The sequence below is a fragment of the Antechinus flavipes genome, chromosome 1 (genome assembly GCF_016432865.1).
Source record: "Antechinus flavipes isolate AdamAnt ecotype Samford, QLD, Australia chromosome 1, AdamAnt_v2, whole genome shotgun sequence".
Taxonomy (NCBI): domain Eukaryota; kingdom Metazoa; phylum Chordata; class Mammalia; order Dasyuromorphia; family Dasyuridae; genus Antechinus; species Antechinus flavipes.
The window spans coordinates 165,507,491-165,532,406 of NC_067398.1; the positions used below are offsets into that span (position 1 = coordinate 165,507,491).

Below are 24,916 nucleotides of genomic sequence, written 5' to 3' on the forward strand. Positions count from 1 at the left end.
CTCAATGAAATTTTTAAAAAGTTAAAGAAAACTATATGTATGTAAATATTAATAATAGGTCTTTTTGTGGTGCCAAAGAATGGGGAACTAAGGGGAAGTGTTGAATTGAACAGGAGCCTGAGATTGTATATGGTAATAGTAATATTATGGTAATCAACTGTGAAAGACTTAATCAATATAATGATCCAAGACAATTCCAAAGGAGTCGTCATGATAAAAAATGCTATCTACCTCCAGAAAGGGAACTGAGTACAGAAGTCTTTGCTTCTTATTTTCACTTTCTTTTATTTTTCTTGTTTTTTTTTCCCCCAACGTGACTAATATGGAAGTAGTTTGCATGATTTCACATATATAATTGGGTGTTATATTGTATTTGCTTTGTCAGTGGGTGGCAGAGAGGGAAAGAATTTGGAATTGAAAATTTAAAAAAATTTTTTTAACATAATCTCCCCCACTCTCAATCAATCAAATCCTGATTTGTGGCCAAAAAAGAAAAGGAAAAGAATGTAGACTATTTGAAGGCAGGGATTGTTTTTTAATTTTTTTTTTTTTTTTTGGTAAACTCAGAATTTAGCATAGTGTCAGGTTTATAATAAACATTTAATGTCATGGATTAAAATAAAAGGCATACAACAGGGAAACATACATTCTTGTCATAGGTATTCATTAATGTTACATATTCCTTTTTTAGTGCAATATCTCTCACATAGTACATAATTAATAAATGCCTATTTACTGGTTGACTAGTCAGCTTTAGTTTCATATACTATTTATCGCAATAACTCAATAGGGGTAATGATGTAAATATAAGAAATCATATAATTTTAAAAAGTTGAATGGAAGAGGAGATATGATTCATAATTATGACTGGAAGAAAATTCTTAACCAGCAAGAGATATAGGGTATCATAGAAGAAAAGATGAAAAACTGAAGAACTTTTGGATAAGCAAAATCATTGCAGTTAGAAAGGAAACAATTGAGGTAAAAATGTTGCACAGATTTCTCTGGTAAAGGCCTGACACCCAAAGTATATAGGGGTTAATACAAATATGTAAAAACAAGAGTTCTTTAATAGAAAATTGCTCAAAATATGTGAAGTTAATTTTCAAATGAAAAATGCAAACTATCAACAACGATGTAAAAAAGATGCTTCGGGTATTACTAGTAAGAGAAATGCACACTAAAACATCTGAAGTTCTACTTTGCAACTCAACTGTTAGATCAGCAAAAATGACAAAAGAGGAAAATGGACAATTGTTGGAAGGGGGAGATTAGTCACTAATATTACACTGTTGATGAAGTTGCTAATTGAACTCTTCTGTAAAAAATTTGGAACTATATCCCCAAAGTGACTGAATTGTCCATCTGCTTTGACACAGCATCACAATTACTAGACATATACTCCAAAGATTTCAAAGACTGAGGGAATAGACATATCTGTCTCTTTCTTTTTTTAAATTAAAAAAAATTTAAATTAATTTTTAAAGTTTAATATTTTATTTTTCCAATTACATATAAAGGTAGTTTTTAACATGAATTTTTGTAAGATTCTGAGTTGCAGATTTTTTTCTCCCTTTCTCTTTTATTTCCCTCCTCCCCAAGACAGCAAGCAGTCTGATACAGGTTATACATGTACAATACTTTTACATTTCCATATTAGTCATGTTGTGAAAGAAAAATTCAGAACAAAAGGGAAAAACCATGAGAATGAAAAAGCAAAGGGGAAAAAAAGGGTGAAAATAATATATTTTAATCCACATTCGGTCTCCATAGTTATCTAGATATGGATGGCATATTTTATCCCAAATCTATCGCAATTGTCTTGAATTGGTAAATTGCTGAGAAGAGCTCTAAGTCTGTCTTAGTTGATCATTACATAATCCTGTTGTTACTGTGTACATTATTCTTCTGGTTCTTCTCACTTTACTCAGCATTAGTTCATCTAACTCTTCCCAGGCTTTTCTGAAATCTACCTACTCATCATTTCTTACAGAACAATATTACATTACATTCATATACCATAACTTATTCAGTCATTCTCCAGCAGATGGGTATCTTCTCAGTTACCAGTTCCTTGCCACTATAAAAAGAGCTCCTATAAATATTTTTGCATATGTGGATCCTTTCCCCTTTCCCCTTATATGACTTCTTTAGCTTACTGTTGTATGTACAGCCTGATTGCCCTTTGGGCATTGTTCCAAATTGCTCTCCAGAATGACTGCATTTTACAGTTTACAATCCTACCACAATGTATTAGTGTTCTGTTTTCTCACATCACCTCCAATATTTATCATTATTTTTTCTTTTCACCTTAACCAATCTGAGAGGTGTGAAGTGGTACTTCAGAATTGTTTTAATGTATATTTCCAATCAACTGTGATTCAGAGCACTTTTTTTCGTATGATTAGATGGCTTTAATGATCTAAAAATTATCTGTTCATATCCTTTGATCTTGGGAATGACTTGTATTCCTATTAATTTGACTTAGTTCTCTATAAATTTTAGAAATGAGGCCTTTATCAGAAAAATTGGCTATAAATTTTTTTCAGCTTTCTGCTTGTCTTCTAATCTTGGCTACATTGGTTTTGCTTGTGCAAAACTTTTAATTTAATGTAATAAAAATCACCCATTTTGCATTTCATAATGTTCCCTATTTTTTGTTTGGTCATAAATTCTTCCCTTCTCCAAAAATCTGACAAGTAAGCTATTCCTTGTTCTCCTAATTTGCTTATAATATCACCTTTTATATATAAGTCATGAACCCATTTTGACCTTATCTTGGTATAGGATGTGAGATGTTGGCTTATACTTCCTAGTTTCTGCCATACTGTTTTCTAATTTTCCCAGCAAATATTGTTAGATAGTGAGCTCTTATCTCAGAAACTGGAATCCATGAATTTATGAAACAGTAGATTACTATAGTCACTGACTACTGTGTCTTTTGTGTACCATTCTACCACTCTGTTTCTTAGCCAATACCAAATGATTTTGATGACTTCCTCTTTATGTAGAGTTTTAAGTCTGGTACAGCTAGGCCATTTTACTTTGTTTGCTTTGTTGTTGTTAATTCCCTTGACTTTCTTGACCTTTTGTTCTTCCAGATGAATTTTGTTATTTTTTTCCTTACCTCCATAAAATATTTTTTTGGCAGCTTGATAATGCACGGAATAAATAAATTAATGTGGGTGCAGCTGTCATTTTTATTATATTAGCCCTGCCTACCTATGAGCAGTTATTTTTCCACTTGTTTAGAGCTGACTTTATTTGTGTGAAAAGCGTTTTCTAATTGTGTTCATAAAGTTCCTAGATTTTTCTTGGCAGGTAGAATCTCAAATATTTTATATTGTTTACAGTTCATTTAAATAGAATTTCTCAATCTCTTGCTGCTGAGCTTTGTTGCTAATATATAGAAATCCTGATGATATATGTGGATTTATTTTACTATTATATACCATTATATCATCTGCAAAGATGATAGTTTTACTTCCTCAATCTTACTCTAATTTCTTCAATTTCTTTTTCTTATTGTTAAAGCTGACATTTCTAATATGCATTGAATAATAGTAGTGATAATAGGTATCCTTATTTTCACCCCGATCTTATTGGGAATGCTTCTAGCTTATCCCCATTACATATAATGTTTGCTGATGATTTTAGATAAGTGCTATTTATCATTTTAAGGAAAATGCTATTTATTCCTATGCTTTTTAGTGTTTTTATTAGGAACAGTTGCTGTATTGTCAAATTTTTTTTGGTATCTGTTGAGAAAATCATATGATTAATATTTTGTTATTGAATGGTCATTTATGTGGATAGTTTTCCTGATGTTGAACTTGTTTGGCAGAAAATGACATTTATTTTAAAAGTTGGTTAATCATCAGTTTAAAGAGAGGGGACGGAGCTAAGATGCTATAGAACAGGCAGCAACCCAATTGAACTCTCCCAAAATCTCTCCAAATAACTTTAAAATTATACCTCAAATCAAAATTTAGATCAGTAGAGGAGGGAAAAAAGGACATAATGAGACATCTTTTCAATCAAAAAAACTTAGGAAGTTGGCAGGAGAGATCTGTGACACTGAGGTAGAAACTGACCCAGAGCATAACAGTGCATTAGTGGTGGGCCTTGGAGAATTTGTGACAGTGGCACCAGAAGCAGCAACTTCTGCAGCTCTCAATTCAGGAATTTTAACAGCATCAGAAAATTGGTTAGAAAGAGATTATAGGGGATCCTTTGCTGGCACTTGAAGCTGGAAATGATTGCAACTCTTATTTTCTGTATGCAGTTCTGAGTAGCAGTTCCAGGGCTTGGAACAGTGTGTTCCCACCAATGGATGAACAGAGCTCAACTTTAAAAAAAATTCTATTTAAAAATAAAAAATAAAAAAAATTTTTAAAACATAAATGAAATGGTTCTCTGGGATAGAAGAGATGAAATTAAGATGAAAGATATAAACCAAAGATAATGAATTTTATTTAAAAATATGTATAGCTGGAAAATAATGTTAAAAAACCAAAATGTTTCACTAGTTATCTAAGAAATATTAAAAGAGCTAGAGAAAGGACCCTGGAGTGTTAGGCATATCTTTGGAGAATTTATGTAAGAACATGGGCCAGAATATGAAGATGTTAATCCATTAGTTCACAGATCTATAAAAATATTCAGGCATAGAATTATTGAATTTTAAAGCTGAAAATATCCTAGGAGTTTCTTGGTTTAGTTGGTGAGAAAATCCCATTTCAGAGTTAGTATCTAAAAACTGTACTTTTTAGTTCAACCCACACCTGACTAAAAATCCTTTTGTTACCATCCCCAACAGATGCTCATCTATCTTTCTTTTGACTTCTAGTCATCAACCTTTTGGGGCCAACCAGACTTATTCTTATTATTCTTCACTGTCTTTCAAATATTTAAAAAAGCTATGATGTTCCTCTCTAAAAGTTTTAAACGCTCCAGACCAGTGTCTAACTCAACCCTCCCCCCAAAAACAAACAAACAAACAACTAAACCACACTTAAGGAAGCAGGGTGGTCACATATCAATTTAGAAATCACATATCAAAATTATCTGTTTTATCAAATTTTTATTTTGTTAAATGTTTCCTAATTACATTTTAATTTGGTTCAGCTGCACTCTGGAATGTTGTTGGCTTGTGTGTTTGTTTTCAGTTGATCCTTATAAGTTTGCAGCCACTTCATCACATTAATTGCCATCTTTTAGATATTGCCAAACTTGGTGTCCTTCCTAAAATCTGCCACACATCATATAATATGTTGCCTGCAGCCTTTTTAAAGCTGAGAAGGATTATCACTACAGAGGATCTGGATTTGAATCCCTGCCTTTTTATTTATTACTGTCTGTGTGACCTTGGGCAAGGCACTTAACTTTTCTGGATCTCAGTTTCCTCATCTATAAAATGAATGGATTTTATTAAGTAATCTTCCAAGGTATCTTCTAGTTTTAAATCTCTCATTCTCAATGCTATATTTATCTTACCTGAAACATAAAAATCACCTCTTTTTTGTTGTTGTTGCTGAATCATATTGAATTTGTAATCTAAAACTTCCCATTTTTTTTATACAGATCACTGTTTTTTTATTTTTCCCATTTTGTATTTGTGAAATGTATCTTTTGAATTCAAGTATAGAATTTGACATTGATCCTTGTTTAATTTCATCATATTTTATCTGGCCTTTTTAATATGTCAGAACCTTATTGGATTCTTTTGTTAGCTTTTATGTCATTACTTCCAGTTTCTTGATCTCTTGTACTTGATAAGTATGTTCTTGAGGCCTTCATCCAAATAAGTGATAAAATGTTAAGTCACACAAATGTTAGAAAACTCATGATTGAAAGTGACTTATTAATGACTTATTTTGTTGGTTCTATTATCGTTAACTTTGGATCTACATAACTGAATATCTTCCAGTTTTCAAAGAACAGGAACAATTTTTAAATGAAGAAATGAAAACTATCAACATTCATGTAGACATACTCCAAAACACTAATAATAGCATAAATGTAAATTAAAATAACTTAACAATATTATTATTATATTATATATTAAATAATATTAAATATATATATGACTATAATAATAAAGTATATATTAAATAATATTAAAGTTATATTATTAATATAATAATATTAAACATAATTAATAATATTAAACTCATTTCCAGCAAATTAGCAAAGGTGATAAAAGACAAAAAGTCAATGTTAGAAGGACTGTAAGAAAAAAGGCTTGCAATATAGTGTTGAAAGAGTTGTTAATTTGTCTAATGTATTGAAAAACAGTTTGGAACTGTGCTAAAAAAAAGTCATTAAACTATTCATACCCTTTTTAGTCAGTGAGCCAAGTAAAGGACATAATGCCCCAAACAAGTAAAATTGGATACAAAGTATGAGGAATAATAGTAACTCTCTATGAAGTGAAAAAATTGAATTGAGAACTATATAGAAAGTCTTGCATAGACCTGATAACAGTATGAAATAACCTGGATCAAGAGAACAGTTTACTTAACGAACTGAGTAATGTAAAAGGAAAAAAAAAACCCACAAAAAGACATCAAGATTTAGGCCAGTGCAATTAATCTTTTATTCCAGAGGACAAATATCATCTCTAGGGAATTGGTAGACTACAAGTATAGAATGGGGCATACATTCACAGAGAGGGTCAGTGGGTCAGTTTATTTTTCTTACTATATTTATTTGTTATGAGGGATGGCTCTAAAGAGAGGGGAATTGAGAAGTGACAGTGATGTGAAAAAAAAATGACAGTGTTGAGGAAGAAAGGGTTTTAAAGCTTGGTGAAAATAGGGGCCCAGTCAAATTAGTATCATACTATTCAGCTCCCACAAAAGACTTTATGTCCTAGAACTAGAATTATACAAAATAAATATATTTTCTAAAGATCATTAAAGTATTATACAAAAAATATGGAATCAATTTAGTCTGGCATATTGTGTATTTGATAACCACTTATGGTGGCCTTTCATAATTACTTTTTAATTTTTCTGTACATTTTCTAGCTATTCCTTTTAAGTCATAATAAAATTTTTCCAGGAATTTGAGTCAAGTTCATTTGCTTGTAGTTTGTGGATTCTTCTTGCCTCTTTGTTGAATATTTGGACAATATATACCTGTCTTCAATAAATAAAACATAGAATTTTAAAGTTGAAAGGGCCCTCAGCAACTGTCTAATCCAAGGTTCTTTTTCAAAATACATGCAAAGATAGTTTTCAATATCCACCCTTGCAAAACCTTTTGTTCCAAAATTTTCTCCTTCCCTCCTTTCCTCTCCCCTCTCTTAGAGAGTAAGTAATCCAGTATAGGTTATTACATATGTGTACTTCTTCTAAACATATTTCTATATTTCTCATGTTGCTCATGAAAAATCAGATCAAAAGGAGAAAAAAAAGAAAGCAAAAAAAACAAAACAAAAACAAAAACAAACAAACCCAAGCAAATAAGAAAAGAAAAAAATATTATGTTGTGATCCCCCTTCAGTCTTCATATCTTCTCTCTGGATGCAGATGGCTCTTTCCATCACAAGTTCTTTTGGAATTGCTTTGAATCACCTTGTTGTTGAAAAGAACCAAGTCCCAACACAGTTGATCTTTTTTGCTGTGTACAGTGTTCTCTTGGTTCTACTCACTTCATTTAACATCACTCTAAGTAAGTCTTTCTAGGCTTTGAGAAGTTACATCAGACTAGTCACAATTTCTTATAGGACAATAATGTTCATTACATTTATGTACTATAACTTATTTAGCCATTCCCCAACTGAGGGGAATCCACTCAGTTTCTAGTTCCTTGCCACTACAAAAAGTACTGTTACAAACATTTTTGCACATGAGTGTTCTTTTCCCTTTTTAATAATCTCTTTGGGATACAGCTTCAGTAGAAACACTACTGGATCAAAGAATATGTACAGTTTGATAGCCCTTTGAGCATAGTTCCAAATTGCTCTCCAAAATGATTGGATCAGTTCACAACTCCACCAACAATGTCCAAGTGTGCCAATTTTCCCATATCCCCTCCAACATCATTTTTTTCCTGTCATCTTAACCAATCTGAGGGGTGTAAAGTGGTATCTCAGAGTTGTCTTGTATTTCTCCAGTCAATAGTGATTTAGAGCATTTTTTCATATGACTAGAAATGGCTTTAATTTCTTCATTTGAGGGGGCAGCTAGGTGGTGCAGTAGATAGAGCACCAGCCCTGAAGTCATGAGGACCTGAGTTCAAATTTGATCTCAGACACTTAATATTTCCTAGCTGAGTGACCCTGAGCAAGTCACTTAACCCCAATTGCCTCAGCAAAAAAAAAAAAAAAAAAAAAAAAAAAAAAAAAAAAAAATCTTCACTTGAAATTTGTCTGTTCATATCTTTTGATAATTTCTCAATTGGAACATGACTTGTATTCTTATAAATTTGAATAAATTTTCTATATATATTAGAATTGAGGCCTTTATCAAAAACATTGGATGGAAAATTCCTCCTCCCCCCCAGTTTTCTGCTTCCCTTCTAATCTTGGCTGCATTGTTTTTGTATAAAACCTTTTAAATTTAATATAATAAAAATTATCCATTTTGTATATCACAATGTTTTCTAGTTCTTCTTTGGCCATAAATTCCTTCCTTCTCCATAAATAGATATGAGAGGTAGACTATCCCTTGTTCTCCTAATTTGCTTATAGTATCACCTTTTATGTCTAAATCATGAACCCATTTTTACCTTATCTTGGTAGATAGTGTTAGGAGTTGGTCAATGCCTAGTTTCTGCCATTTTATTTTCCAATTTTTAAAAAAATTGATGACTATTTCAATATAATTGGTTTTCTTTATAATTCTTTATATTTTAAGCATTTAAAAATATTCTTTTTTTAAAATTATACCTTTTTATTTAGATGTTATATGCATGAGTAATTTTATAACATTGACAGTTGCCAAACCTTTTGTTCCATTTTTTCCCCTCTTTCTCTCCAATCCCTCCCCCAGATGGCAGGTTGACCAATACATGTTAAATATGTTAAAGTATAAATTAAATACAAAATAAGTATACCTGTCCAAACAGTTATTTTGCTGTTCAAAAAGAATCGGACTCTGAAATAATGTACAATTAGCCTGTGAAGGAAATAAAAAATGCAGGTGGACAAAAATAGGGGGATTGGAAATTCTATGTAGTGGTTCATAGTCATCTCCCAGAGTTCTTTCGCTGGGTGTAGCTGGTTCACTTTATTCCTGCTCCATTGGAACTGGTTTAGTTCATCTCCAGGTCCATCAGAATTGATCATCATATATATTGTTGTTGAAGTATATCATGATCTTCTGGTCCTGCTCATTTCCTTCAGTATCAGTTCATATAAGTGTTTCTAGGCCTTTCTGAAATCATCCTGTTGGTCATTTCTTAGCGAACAATAATATTCCATAATATTCACATACCACAATTTATTCAGCTATTCTCCAATTGATGGGCATCCAGTCAGTTTCTAGTTTCTGGCCACTACAAACAGGGCTGCCACAAATATTCTTGCACATACAGGACCCTTTCCCTTCTTTAAAATCTTTTTGGGATATAAGCCCCGTAGTAAAGTGCTGGATTAAAGGGTATGCACAGTTTGATAACTTTTTGAGCATAGTTCCAAATTGCTCTCCAGAATGGCTGGATGTGTTCACAATTCCACCAACAATGTATCAGTGTCCCTGTTTTCCCATATCCCCTCCAACATTCTGCATTATCTTTCCCTGTCATTCTAGCCAATCTGACAGGTGTGTAGTGGTATCTCAGAGTTGTCTTAATTTGCATTTCTCTGATTAATAATGACTTGGAGCATCTTTTCATATGGCTAGAAATAGTTTCAATTTCTTTGTCTGAGAATTGTCTGTTCATATCCTTTGATCATTTATCAATTGGAGAATGGCTTGATTTCTTATAAATTAAAGTCAGTTCTCTATAGATTTTGGAAATGAGGCCTTTATCAGAACTTTTGACTATAAAAATGTTTTCCCAATTTATTGCTTCCCTTCTAATCTTGTCTGCATTAGTTTTGTTTGTACAAAAACTTTTCAATTTGATATAATTAAAATTTTCTATTTTGTGATCAGTAATGATTTCTAGTTCTCTTTGGTCATAAATTCCTTCCATTTCCATAGGTCTGAGAGGTAAACTAGCCTATGTTCCTCTAATTTATTTATAATCTCATTCTTTATGCCTAGGTCATGAGCCCATTTTGACCTTATCTTGGTGTATGGTGTTAAGTGTGGGTCAATGCCTAGTTTCTGCCATACTAATTTCCAATTTTTCCAGCAGTTTTTGTCAAACAGTGAGTTCTTATCCCAAAAGCTGGGTCTTTGGGTTTGTCAAACACTAGAGTATTAAAGTTATTGACTGTTTTGTTCTTTAAACCTAACCTATTCCACTGATCAACTAGTCTGTTTCTTGGCCAATACCAAATGGTTTTGGTAAGTGCTGCTTTATAATATAATTTTAGATCTGGTACAGCTAGGCTACCTTCATTTGATTTCATTTAAAAAAAAATTCTGATGAAGGATGCACAGGTTTCACCAAATGATTTCATGATGCAAAAAAAATTAAATTCTTTTGTCATAAAGAGTAAAGTAAAACTATTATCCTGGAATAGTATGTGTCCAGCAAAGTTTATAAACCTGAAATTTTTTAACAGATGAAATAGGAACATAAATGTTGGATTGTGGGGATTAGCTAAGAATGAAGATTAGATGAAGATGGGAGTGGTGGGAGATAAGAGGAGCAAGAATAAAACCATAGTTAATTGAGTCATGGATGTTGTAAGAATGAGAAGGCAAGGATTTGGAATGAGGAGAACTGGGTTTGGATTCTAGCTGTCACTTTCTTCTGGACCTTGAGCAATTCAAATTACCTGGGCCCCAGTTTCCTTGTGAAGGGTATTGGATTATATTGTTTCTAGTTTCTTTCCATGTCAAAAATGTTGATTTATCTAAAGGTTGGTGAGATACGTGAGGAAAAGGTGTTTGAAATTATATATAACCTTTGAGATTCTGTTGAAGAGAACAATGGTAATTCCCTTTCATGCTCTGTCCTTCAGTTTTTCTTTGATTAACAATGGGTATCATAAATGTTGAACCATAAAAGGATTGGTTGGAAGGGAATAAGCATTTATATCACATCTGCTATGTGCTTTTTGTAAATAATCTCTCATTTGATACATTGCCATCCCTATTTTACTATTGAGCAAACTGAGGTGGATGGAAATTAAGTAATTTTGCCCACAATCATACAGTAAAGTAGTGTGACTGGATTTGCACTTGTTTTCCTGACTCCAAACCCAGCAGTCTATCCATTTTACTACTTTGTTGCTTCTAGCAATGAAACTTGCCTAGTATAAGTAAAGTATTTCTTTTTAGCCTTTAACCCTGACCTCATCCTCTTTTAGTTGCCTTCCAGCCATTTATATGTATTTTCATAGTTTTCTGATATTTGAAATTTAGCATGTGGAAATCATCTTTTCCTAGCATCATTATTTTTGCCTGGTCCTTCAGACTTAGAGATGTTCTTTTTAAAGTTCCCAATCCCTAGCCAACTCATTTATCCTAATCTTAAAAATGTGAGGTTCTTTTAAATATATCTTCTTCCTTTTTATTTCTATAATCTCACCTATCCTTTCTTGCATTAAGCTCATGACATCACTTTCCAAGCAGCTTTTCTTCTTGACATTCCATTGTCCTAAACACAGTTACTAGGATAATCTTTCTTGCAGTTTTTGTTATGTTTCTTTGCTCAAGAATCTGCAGTGATCCCCTTCTTTAAGTTCCTATGTTAATCCCACTTATTTGTAAAAACCTTATTCATGGTTATTACTGCTTATTTTGATCTTTGCATCTGAAGCAAAGCAAATTTGTTGTTTAGTACATAGGACTCTTTTCTTATCCTTAACATTTTATGTTCTCTTTTGAAGACTTAACTCAAAACTTATTTCTTTGATTAATCCCAACCCATTTTAATCACTCCCTTTATTCCAAGTTCTGTCTGTTGTTCTTAGGTTTTACTCTTCAGTTGGTACTACATTATTTAACATTTGCCATGCTGCTATAATTGTTTTTACGCGCGTGCGCAATGTGTGTATGTATATGTGTATACACTTTATCCAACTAGATTGTAAACTGAAAGTCAGGTGTGTTTTAAAAATTATTCCATAGCACCAAATATCATACCTATTTTATAATACATGCTCAAGGAATATTTGCAAATTAAATGAAATATTGTAATTTTTTTTTTTTTGATAGGTGCAAGAGTGCTAAAATATTATTAAAACCACAACTAGGATGGACAGTTATTTTAAAGCTGCTGTCAATGACTTGGACAAACTCCTTGATGATTTTGAACAGAGCACAGGTTTGTTTTTCATTTGTGCCATTCCAGGAAAATGAGACAGTATTTAACTCTTAATTATCTTACCCATACTATTTACAGGAAATTATGTATTCAACTTTTATGATATCTCTGTGCTATGTTTTACTTTGTTGTCATATCAGTCTTAGTTTAATCTTATTCTAAATGTTGCTTTGTAGAGCAGTAAAACCTAAATTTTGTGAAATCTAAACAGAAATATACTTAATTTAGATAACTTAGAAAATGTAACATGTAAATCTTTGAAAGGACATTCATTTTTCATTTGGTTTGTGTGCTGGGGATAAAGTTACTTAGAGAAAGAAAAATTAATTAATTTTGTGTTTTCATTTTAAATAGATGAACATGATCATTACCACATGGAAGAAAATTCATATAATTCCAACTACTGTTCAGTTTCTTCAGAATTGCCTTCCTCAGAACCAGTTCCTCCAGCACCCAAAGATCAACAATATTTTAGTAGTGGAACCACCTCAGAAATACTCTGTGGAACAAATCAGGCTGCAAAAAATGGAAAAAAACTTGGAGGATTAACATCTTCAATACAAAATGAAAAAAATGTAACAGGACTTGATCTTCTTTCAACTGTGGATGGTGGCTCTTCAGACGAAATTCAGCCTTCAAGCTTGGGACGATGTGGTATTCCAGTCTGTGATCTTATCAGTGACATGGGTAATTTGGTTCATGTAACAAGTAGTCATGAAGATATTCACACATTGCCATCAGATAATTTCCAAGCCAATACAGAATCATTGATTGGCTTAGATTTGTCTGTTATGCCAGCTACTATTTGTGCTTCATCAGAAGACCATGCTTATGGTGACATTTCCGATGAACAAAATGATGAAGGCAATTCTGTATTACAAAAACTAGAAAATGTTGCAACCAAAGAATTGAGTTTAAAAATAGATACTGCATTTTTAATGTCATATGATCATAATAGAACAGACACTTTAGAAGACAAAAAGATAAATGATCAACTAGAACAAACTCATGGCCTTAACTCTGTATATGCCTTGACACAACAGAACCCCAAAACAGTTGATTCCAAAGACAAAAAACACAACTTGCCTTGTGAGTTGTTTAAAGATGATAAATCCTTAGTTAGACAGGCGGTAATTGTGGCAGGCAGAAATCAGACAACAGAGTCCAAGGAAATAGACAGCATGAGTGTTGCCTGTGACCTTCCAAAAAATGAAGGCTTATGCACAAATGATTCAAATATAAGAGATGAAAAGTATCACTTATCTGATTCCTCCTTTCAGGAGGATAGGATTTCTTTACTTAGAAAACTACCTGCAGAAGAAAATTCATGCAATTTAGACCTTAGAAGTAACAGTGATATGATCCACGATGTCTCTTCGACTTTACATATTTCTAGTAAAGAAGTAGAATCCTCATTGTCCTGCCTTCCAATATCTGTGTCTATGTGTGGCTCACTAATTGAAAATGAAGATAAAAGTGATATTTTGCCTCAGAAGGAACAAGCTGATAGCACAACGCAAGATGTCATAACTGTACATGAAGAAATACCCAAGAGTATTGTTTTAGATGAACCATTTAAAGACGCTGAACCCTCTAAACAAGATGAACATACAAATATAATTGACCAAATGTTTGTTGAAAATCTGGCAGGTGGAAAGTTGCATCTTGGCCAGCTGACTAGCAGAACTGAGCCTTCTGAACACCATTATACTGATTTTTCTATTGCAACAGACTCCAAAATAGAACATTCTGATGATAATATTCTGTCACTTCATGATCATCGTGAAGGTAACACTTTTTCAAGTAGTAGTGGTATTAGGCAGGAATTAGATTACTTTAATATTGAAGAAGACTTAACAAGCGACACTCTAATTAGTGATGCTGAACTTGATGCCTTTCTAACTGAACAGTATCTTCAGACCACTAGTGTTCAGTCACTGGAAGAAAATGCAGATGTGAACACTCACTTGAATGAAATGAATGTGAAAGACTTAGATAGTGAAAAGACTAATAATATGTATTTAAACAATAAAGATGTAGTAAAGAGTGGAATTTCTCATATTACTAGTATTTGTGGAGCAGTTGATAAGCAGTGTACATCAGAGGATGGTGGTCTGTCTTTAGGAGAAAAAGATAGATTTCCTATTCAGCAAGGAATGTCTAACAATAAGCCTGAGGTTGTTAATGAAATGTCTGGCTCAGATATTAATAGTCAGATGGCACATGCTGGAGGAGCCAGACCTAAGCAATTACTTAACTTTCCATCAAGAACAACTAGTCCAAAGGATCTAAGTAAGCCTAAAGTACAAAATGTAGCAGAAATGGAACCCAGTGTAGCAAATTCTGTCTCCTCCAAAGCTTGTTCTGTGGACATTGCATCTGAACTTAACATAAGCTACAATGTTGATACTGAAAATAGTTTGGAAGCTGGAGACACTTGTACTATAACAAACAAAGACCCTGTTTCTTTAGCTGAAAAGACATGTAGAGAAGGCGTGGTTTTAGGGCAAAAGCAGCCTTCCTGGGTTCCTGATTCAGAAGCTCCAAACTGTATGAACTGCCAAGTCAAATTTACTTTTACAAAAAGGCGCCACCACTGCCGAGCATGTGGAAAAGTAAGTTATACAAGTTGAAAAAATTTATTTTCTTCCTTTTTAGAAGCATGTTTTTGAGTATTGTCTTATAAGGGAAACTAAACTGGTGACTTTTTGCTCATGAAAATACAACTGTATGATGAACTATATGTCATCACTTTGCATTCTTATTTCTTTCTAATGATTATTATGGAAATATTTAAAACCTTATATAGTCTTTTCATGGCTTGATTGATAATGTGGGTATTACAATAGGAAAGAAGTACAAGGGCACTTTTGACTAGGGAATAGAAATTCATAAAAGCTAAATCTGTTCCTTTAGACATAGATTTAGAATTGGAAGGGAATAAAAGCATTTTGTCTATTTCACAATTTAGTCCAGACTTCCCCATGTCCCAGTTTACGGATAGAGAAAAATGAGACTCAGAGAGGTCAGGTGACTTAGTCAAGATTACTTAAGCATTGTTAGTGGCAGGATTTAAATCCTGAACCTTATATTTTATTAGGAGTGTCAGTGTGATTATTAGGGCACTTTTTAAGAAGGCTGGCTAGCTGCTGGCTGGCTAGCAAGCATAGTCATAGAAAAAAGAAAAAACTGCCTCCCATGGGGAATTACAGTGACTACAAGATTAATACAGTATTCAATTGAGTTAATCATTTACAAATTGTAGAAGGTCCTCTGGTAACAGCAAGTAATATTTTTTGTTAATTGTTTTTCTATAACATTTTGAGCTTGTTAATTTTTAATAGAAAAAATATTATACTTGAAAGTTGAAAAGAATCAGGGAAAATATTTGAGGTATTAAGGTTCTTTTAAGGGAAAGTTTTTTTTATTTGACACAAATTCATAATGATCACTAAAGAATTCTTTGTTATTAAAGAAATACTTTGATTGTACAAAGTTTTTTTAACCTAAGAAACTAAAATTGCAAAGGAAGAAATCTAAACAGCTGTCTTTGATAACAATCAGAAAAATAGTTTGTATACTGAAGCATAATTTCTGGCTTTAAAAAGGCAGAGAGTATGCTATGGAACAAATATTTAAAATCAATATTTTATTCTTATTTAGGTATTTTGTGGTGTCTGTTGTAGCAGGAAGTGCAAACTCCAGTATTTGGAAAAAGAAGCAAGAGTCTGTATTGTCTGCTATGAGTCTATTAGTAGAGGTAAGTGTAAATAAATCTTTTTTCTTCTTGGATAACTGCCTAACTTAAAAACAAATTATATTACTACTAGGTCTCCTTAAGGCAGTGGCTTAGTGTTGGACTTATTTGGGACTTTCCAAAGCTTGTTTTCCCTCCTTTTTGTTCCACTTTCACAATATTTTCATTCTGGGAAGCAAGCATTCACTTTCTGGAGTGTCGTTCATTAACTTTAGGTATCAAAATTCATCCAGGAACTAAAGTTACTAAATAATACATTTCATTTGTCATACTGTTTTTATTATCATTTAAAAAAAAAACTTACTGAAAACATATGTATATATCAAAGTTATAAGTTCCAGATAAGGAAAAGACTATGTCATATATAAGAATTTTAAAATCCAATGGAGACAGATCTTATAAAATCACATTATTTAGCTTTACATTTCCCATTACATCTATATCTTTCTACCTATTTCTCCCACATTTAACATCTTTGTCCTCTATTAATATACTTCTTGGATATTTACCATTGTTTTCAGCAATACTGAATGTTGCTTATCTTTTAAAAAACTTGTGCAGGAATAATACAACATAAAAAATGTTTATTGGTAATTTCAATAAATGTAAAATTTCAATAATTGTTGTGTTGGTGAAAAAATGAATGGAATTGTTTTTTTGGTTAAATATGAAAAAATTTAAAGTATAATTAAAAAAAAATTTAAAGTAAAATTGTTTCCTCCTAACTTGATGAAGAATCTGTGTTACCTTTACTTCTTAGGCAGTTTAAAATAATTTCTTCTTGCTGTTTGAGTAGAAAGAGAACAATTGCTGCTGGCTAAGTCTTTCTGTGGTTATTTTCACCACAAAATTCCCTTCTCCATGTTTACTCATAAAATATTTATGGAAGAACAGGAAATTATGTTTATTGTGATTCCCAGAAGTCAGAAGTGTTCTTGTACAATGGAGAGAGCTCCAGCATGGTAGTGCAGAAGACCAGCATTCAAACCCCCCCTCAGATATTCATTATTCAATTCATCTGGGACATGTCACCACCTTTTAGAGCCTTATTTTTCTTCATCAATAAAATGACAGGGTTGGATACCTTGAGGTATCTTTTACCTCTGGATCTATGATTGTGAGGTCCTCAAAGTGGCAGACTAAGAAAATGGTCACTTGAGAAAGCTTTCTTGAGAAGATTGGTAAAGACTGTTTCAGACACATGCAGCAGCTTTTACAACCAGGCAGCACTTTTTAAGTGGAGGCAGCTGACAGAGATTGTTTTTTATATATCATTATATCGAGAATAATGACAGTATTCTGTGGATAGGAATTGTGTGGTTGCTTGACATTTAAGAAAAATAAAACATGTTTTGAGAGGCTTTGGGGGAGGGCAACCAGCATTACTTGAATAGAGGAAGATAAAAACTCATAAGAAATCAGATTAGAAGTTATTGATTAGTTTCATTCTAATTGAGAAAAAAATATTTACAAAATATTACTTTATCAAGTACTGAGATGAACAAATTAGTTTCTTACAGCCTTGTTATCTACAAAAACAATGGCATGAGTCATGTTTTTAATATTTGAGATTTTAATACTTTGTCTTACTTTAGCACAGGCATTTGAAAGAATGATGAGTCCAACTGGTTCCACTACTAAATCCACTATTTCCTCTGAATGTGCCACAGCCCAGACTTCTCAGGATAACCAGATGTCTAGTGCACCTAACACCCCTTCACCATCAGCTTTACCTACCTCAGCACTTAAACAACCAAGTATTGAAGGTAATTTTAAGAGACTGTCACTGCTTTATACTGGATTTTAAAATCTTTTGAGAATCATTAAAAAATTCTGGAGTACATATGACTTGTGATTTCTGTGCTTTTGTTTTATAGGCATATATCATGGTCTATTTTTGAGGTTTATGGTTTGGGTGTGTTTGTGTGCTGATTTATATCCTTTGTCACATATCCTCTTATACCCTCTCTTGCCTCTTTTTCATACACTGTGTTTTATCCTATAAATTTGACTCCCTAACTATCCCGTGAATTCCTTAAAGAGAATCTTCAGGTTCCAATGTGTATAGCTCTGGCCCATGAAAATATTATACATAGTAGGCACTCCTTTGGGAATAGTCAAAAAGTATTCTAAAAATATTAATATAACTTTGCTGTGCTGATAATGATCACATTATCTAATTTAAGCCCTTCCCCGCTTTTTTAAATTGACACTAGGTCTGTGTTCCAGAGAACAGAGGAGAGTATGGTTTGCAGATGGTATTTTGCCCAATGGTGAAGTTGCAGATACAACAAAATTATCTTCTGGAGGCAAAAAGTATTCTCAGGACATGAGTCCTGTCTTACCTGATGTGCACATGGTATGAAAATAAAAGTATACAACTGCTTGTTGATAAAATACTTTTATGTTGTAAATGAATTTATGTTATTTAATAAAGAATACTCACCCTTGTGGATTTTGTAGGGTTTTTTCCTTAAAGTTGAGAAATTAGTTGATGTGAATATTTCAGATTTGTGGCAAATTTAAGGAAATGAGATTTAGAATTGAATTTAGATATATTTTAAAGGTTTCCACAAGTTAAAATGGTAGTGATTTTAAAATTTTTCTTTGTTCTCATACTGTTTTGAGTGTATGTTATGTTAAAAAGACTAACTCAGAAAATTCTTCCCCACAAGTAGTAGAAACTGATAAGGCACTTGTTGTATTAAGATTTAGCTTCTTTAAGCATTCAGCCAGGCTCTTAGGTCTAGGAGTTATCATGTTCCTTGCTCAAGCCCCTGCTATTTCAGATCCTTTCTTGATTTTACTCACCAATCACTTCTTTTGAAATTCCTGCCATATATCTGATTACCAAAGAATTCTTGTCTGTGCCACCTCCCAATTTCAGGGAAATTTCTGCTGCTGCCTCAGGCTGCTTTCCTTTTCAGTCTTCCTTTCTAATCCATCTGCTGCTAAGCTTTTTGATTTCGCTCTTCATTTTGATCATCTAACATCATAGCCTCTCAATTCATTAAGGCCCCTCCCCCCCCCCCCTTATTTTAGCTCTCCATAGATATAGTTGACCTTTAATCAATTAGCAAACATTAAGTACCTATTAAGTTGGGCACTGTTTAAGACCTTAAACCTTTTGAATGTCCAAGTTCCTGAATTCTGAAAATCTCTATTCATAATCTCATCATTCTACTTTTAGCTTATTTCATGTTTGTCGGCTTTTTTTTTTTTTTTTTTTTTTTTGATACATCCCAGTTTTCCCTGTCCATCTACCTTTTTCTGGTTTCACTTTCTTTCATAATGTGAATTTATGCATTATATGTGACAGCTAGATGCAGAGAAGACCTGAATTCAAATCTAGGCTCAGATACTTTCTAGTGATGTGACCCTGTGTTTCACTTTATGTCTCTTGTTTTCTCATGTGTACAAGAGTAATATAAGCATCCCAAAGTTTTAAACATCAAAATAGTTATAAAAGTTTAGAACTGTGTATATACAGTATAAATGCCAGCTATTAGCCACCTAATTAGTATTAGGTACTGTCTTCTCCCCAAAAATCTCTTGTACCCCTTGTTCTTACCTTGCAAATAATTATGCTTAACCCCTATCATCTTCTCCCTTACTTCTCTCAAAATTTCTAAATATTACTGACCCAATTTTGCTAATTCAGTAGATAATTCATACTTTATGCACAGGGATCTTTTATTTTTCTCTGCCTTCTAGTTAGGCTTCCCACAGCAATTGTTAAAAGCCTCTTTTCTACTTGTCCTCAATTCTTCCTTGAGCTCTGCTCCCCAAACAAATGGCCTATCATCTTCCTTTATTGAAAAGTCCAAATCTATCCATTTTAATTTGTCTTCCTCCATACTTCAATACCTTATTTTGCTTCCATCTCTTTCCTTCCTAGTGTCAGAGGATGAAATGGGTTTTCCTCATTTCATGATTATCCCCATACTTATGCCTGTGACTCAGTCTCTTTACATTTCCAGTTTCAGGCTGAACTGGATTAAATTTGGGAAATATTTATGAAATATTGGAAATACAGGAAAATGTGGAAGAAGTTAGTAAATATTTAATAAAATAAGAATACGGTTTAGTGGGTCCTTATTTTTGTTTGATGCGCCTGTCCTAGACCATGGTTCCATCTATTATTCTTTTTAGTTTTCATTCCCTCCATTTTCAGTAGTTCATTATTTTGTCTCTTAACATGTTCAAATTTTCCCTGTCTTAAAACACACATACCTATAAAAACATACCCACATACATACACATACACACAATACCTTGCCACCTCTAAAATTAGAACCCTCTAGAACATAGAGCTTTTCAGATTTAAAAAATGTTCTGATATGACTAGAAAGAAAAATTAACCAAGTTAAACCCAATAAATTTAGTTTATATTTTCATATTGGAAACAAAAGGGCCAAATTAAATCACATAGAAAGATATTAACAAGGAAATGTAATACATTTCTCCTTACGGAGATTTCAGATGTGAAAATTCTTGATGGAGTTCCCAAATACTGCCACACGAATAGTAAATGCTTTGATGGAATTCTTGAAGGATAAATAGTACATGACTTTTAATGCCATTTACAGTCTGGCTCCAGTCTACTTTTTCAACTTCCTTACAACTTTCTCTGTGCACCAGTCAGATGGAGCTGCTCACTGCTCCCTCAGTCTTTTTCTTGGTGCATTCTTGCACCCATTCCACCATATTTTCTTATGCTGTTTTGTTTTTATATTCTTGAACCCTCTATCTTTATATTTGTCATATCCCCTTTAATTTACTATCAAATTACTAATTTGCAATCAAATAAGTTACAATCATATAGGTTATAAGGGATTATCTTGTTTAATCTTCGTATCCTTGGCACCTAGTATAGAGCTTGCATATAGAAGTATCTAATAAAGGTTTAATTGAACTGAAACAGTAAGCTTGATGTTTATGTTATTTGTCAGTAGAAATTAGTTCAAATTTTTCAAGCTTGCATGAATTACAAGCTTGTGCTTTGGAACTAAATACTTCAGAATTTTAAATGAGTTCTGGGGAAAAACAGAAAATTATTTAAGCTTATAAATGTTAGTCTTGAAATAAGTTGGTTCAGATCTCACCAGTCTCAAAAATAGAAGTACAGATGGAAGCCAATCTAGAAAATCTATCTTAGCTTTAGATCTTCCTTTATTTAAAACATTTTTGGAAGGACAGGTTGGTTCTAGGACTATTAAGTGGGGCTTCCTTAAACCAGACTTGGAAATATTTAAATTTTTTTCATTTCATTTTCCTAGACTCAGAAGTAGAGTTGTAATTTACCACAAATATAAAAAGTACTATACTAAATATATTTTTAAAGAAAAAAAATGTTATATAATCAAAGTGGTTACTATTTATTGAATATCTTATTCATACCTTGTTTGGGTTAACTCCCAAATACTGCTATTTGAATTTATTAACTTATTATATACTTCCTCAACTAAGATTTTAAAAAGCTAAGTAGAAACCTATTTTTTGTTGGATCTTTGAATATGTAGACTATACTTTACCTTTTACTGTTTTAACTTTTTACTATTACTAAGTTTAATCAACACTTGGAATGAAGTACTTTACTGTTGTTCAGAAAATAGAACCAATAATCTTTGTATTTCACAGATTGTGAACGCAGTGGATCATCATCCTTCCCTGGAAGTGGAAAAGTCCAAAGATGAAATAGCAGATACTGCAAGACAAGAGAAATTACAAAGTCCCGTTTCTGTAGTCCCGTCTGCAGAAGAATTGCCCATTAATGCCGTAACTGAGATGTTACAGAATTCTCTTTCTTCTTTTGTATCTGACAGTGAAACACCCATTACTACAACAGTTGAGAAATCGAGTTCTGTTTCAGTTGTTCCAGCATATGACAATTTATCTGCTGGTAGTTCCTCAGATTATAGGTTGCTGTGTGGTATTGATAAATGTGTTAGGAAAGATATCAACCTTATACCTAATGATGAGGATGGCTTGCCCCCTCTCCTTGTAGCAGCTGGAGAAAGAGGAGAAGGTGAAGCTTTAATATTATTACACTGATAATGAATTGGTTTGCATTTTCTCTTTTGATAAGATTGTTTGAAGCTAACATTAAAAAAAAAATTCCTCAGCATGTTTTCTTATAATTCCTAGGTCAGCATGTGTAAACCCATAACATAATGGTTCAGTTTAAAAATTATCTTAATTGATGAAATAGATCAAATGAGTCTGTAATTAAGTTGGTGGTGTTTGAATATTTTGATTACATCAACAAAATCAACCCCTGAAAATTCTGGAAGGGATTTTGGATTAACCATATGTGATATTTCCCTTACTTATGTGAAATGTATTCTCTTTAAAGTAGCACATGACCTTGGGGGTGCTCTTAGATCTAAAGTTCATATCAGATTTTTCAGTGGTTTTACTTTTTTTTATATGTAGTGACAGGCATTCAGAAGATATCTTCTCTCAGAATTCATCCGTAACATAGATATTTCTCATAAATCTCCAGACATTCTACTAGATGGCATTAAATGTCCTTTTATGTCTATGACTTGATGAAGATGATGAGACTTGAGATCTAATGTACCTCAGGACCTGCTTATTTTCAGGCGATCCAGGATATTTTCCCAGTTACTGACACAGAATTTTGTTTTTTCTGTCTATCCAGTACTTTGGAAGCAAATAATTTATTCTTGCCATTTTCTCTGTGAAATTAGGGGTTTGGATTAGGTGATTTCTGATGTCCCTTTCAGTTGTATAATTAAAACATTTTATCCTTTTTCCTAGTGTGAACTAATTGCAGGTGGTGTTATGTTTTACACACTCTTCAGGAACACTTTTTTTTATTTGTTAAGCAATTAGGTATATTTTAATAGTAAAGTAACAAATATTTGTTGTATATTTGCGTGCTTTAACTGAATCACTACCACTTTTATTAAGAGGCATTGTGGTATGGTGGGAAAAAACATTGTACTTTGGTTACAATGTAGGCCACTAGATCAGGAACTTATTTCAAGTCAAGATTTGGGTGTGAAGCTAACCCAGTATTTTTACATATGGATTATATATAACTATTGGAATTTGAAGAGAATGACTTAGGGTTGAATCCTGATTCTAATACTTTCCGTGTGACCTTGTTCAAGACACTTAACTCCTCAGATTATAGGTTGCTGTGTGGGTATTGATAAATGTGTTAGGAAAGTTCTTTCTGAGCCTCAATGCCCTTATATGAAAACAATGGGGTGGACTAACTTAGGTCTCTGAGATACCTTTTAATTTCTATTTCTAATTGTTCTAAAGGATTATACATGCAATATACTTTTTGATCATGGACATAGAGCTGGAAAGGAATTTAGAAGGTATCTCTTTCAATTTGCTTTGTTTTATAGATCAGGAAACAGGTTCAGAGAGGTTGAGTGAGTTGACTAAATTCACACAATTAACAGATCAGGATTTGAAACAGAGGCTTCTGATTTCTTTCTTTTCGCTTGGGGGAATTGGGGTTAAGTGATTTGGCCAGGATTACACAGCTAATAAGTGTCTAACACTGGATTTGGTTTTAGATTCTCCTCACTTCTAGGATGGTGCACCTCTGTCTACTGCACCACTTCTCTGCCCTGAGTCTTCTGATTTCAAATCCGGCAAGGTTTCTATGCCAATATGCAACTGCCAGCATGGAGACAAAGAATAGAATCTAGAGAATTGGGTAGGATTAAAAAGATAGTATTTGAGAGCGGGATTGGATTTGTAGATCATGAATTAAATAAAATTCAGGAATGACCATGATGAATTTATAAACCTAAAAATAATGAAAGTGGATTGTCAAGCCCTGGTGTGCTATATAGAATATTAAAGCATTTTAAATAGATGAACAAGAAATTTTACTGGCTGAAATGAATGTATTTTACTTTTTAGATCCTGTAGTAGAAGAATGTCCATCTCAGGAGCAAGTCATTTCACTCCTTGAACATGGAGGATCTAGTCCAGTTACATTTATCCTAAATGCCAATCTTCTTGTAAATGTCAAGTTAGTAATTTGTAAGTAATAATAGATGTTTCTTTATCCATTTGATGCACTATTATTTGAGAATTTAGAAAATTCAATTACATTTTGACATATTTTGATTAGCCTTGATATATGTAAATTTTTGCAAGATGACACTTAAACCATCAGATAAACATGGTGACTATGCTTAGAACAGAACATTGAATAAATGTTTAATTGGTTGATTGACTCTAATTCAAGTATTGAGTCTAATTGGCAGCAGGGGTACTTAGTTTCTCTCTCACACACACACACACACACGTGTGCATAAAATGTTTATAGCTGATAAATAAAAATATTTATGGCTGATGAATTCTATCCTTGTTTTAAGAGTCAACTTAAGAGATAAATAGCCAATTTCAATCATCTTTTTAGTTTCCAGCATGAATCTTACCTAGCTCCCTCTTGTTTCACTTTCAGCCTCAGTGTTATTTCTTAGTTGGTCTTTGATGTGAGGCCAATGTCAGATTCCAAGGACCTTGTGATATGACTGCAAAGGGTATGTGATAAAAGAGAGAATGGAAAATTGTTAATGTTTATAATCTTGCTTTTATCATTTAAGATTCTTCGGAAAAATATTGGTACTTCTCAACTAATGGACTACATGGTTTGGGTCAGGCAGAGATTTTCGTTCTTTTGTTCTATTTGCCAAATGATGATAGAATTCCTAAGGACATCTTCACTCTATTTCTCAACATTTATAAAGATGCAGTAAAAGGTATAGA

At 32.8% G+C, this 24,916-nt stretch overlaps 1 protein-coding gene and 1 long non-coding RNA gene across 6 annotated transcripts in view; one reads left to right on the forward strand and one right to left on the reverse strand.

Annotated features, from left to right (window-relative positions):
- ZFYVE16 (zinc finger FYVE-type containing 16) overlaps window positions 1-24,916 on the forward strand; it is a 68,306-nt gene that overhangs the window by 19,318 nt on the left and 24,072 nt on the right. For all 5 annotated transcript variants that reach the window (XR_007953065.1, XM_051992759.1, XM_051992726.1 and 2 more), the window contains 8 exons: window positions 12,285-12,393; window positions 12,748-15,008; window positions 16,057-16,153; window positions 17,746-17,916; window positions 18,367-18,509; window positions 21,791-22,178; window positions 24,062-24,184; window positions 24,754-24,909. Coding sequence is in view for 4 of the 5 variants with exons in the window: in XM_051992759.1 (XP_051848719.1) it covers window positions 12,324-12,393; window positions 12,748-15,008; window positions 16,057-16,153; window positions 17,746-17,916; window positions 18,367-18,509; window positions 21,791-22,178; window positions 24,062-24,184; window positions 24,754-24,909 (3,409 nt within the window). In the remaining variant the exon portion in view is untranslated. The remainder of the gene's footprint in view (window positions 1-12,284; window positions 12,394-12,747; window positions 15,009-16,056; window positions 16,154-17,745; window positions 17,917-18,366; window positions 18,510-21,790; window positions 22,179-24,061; window positions 24,185-24,753; window positions 24,910-24,916) is intronic.
- LOC127559127 (uncharacterized) overlaps window positions 22,063-24,916 on the reverse strand; it is a 31,962-nt gene continuing 29,108 nt past the window's right edge. The window contains exon 3 of the long non-coding RNA XR_007953068.1: window positions 22,063-22,160. This is a non-coding gene — a long non-coding RNA (uncharacterized LOC127559127). The remainder of the gene's footprint in view (window positions 22,161-24,916) is intronic.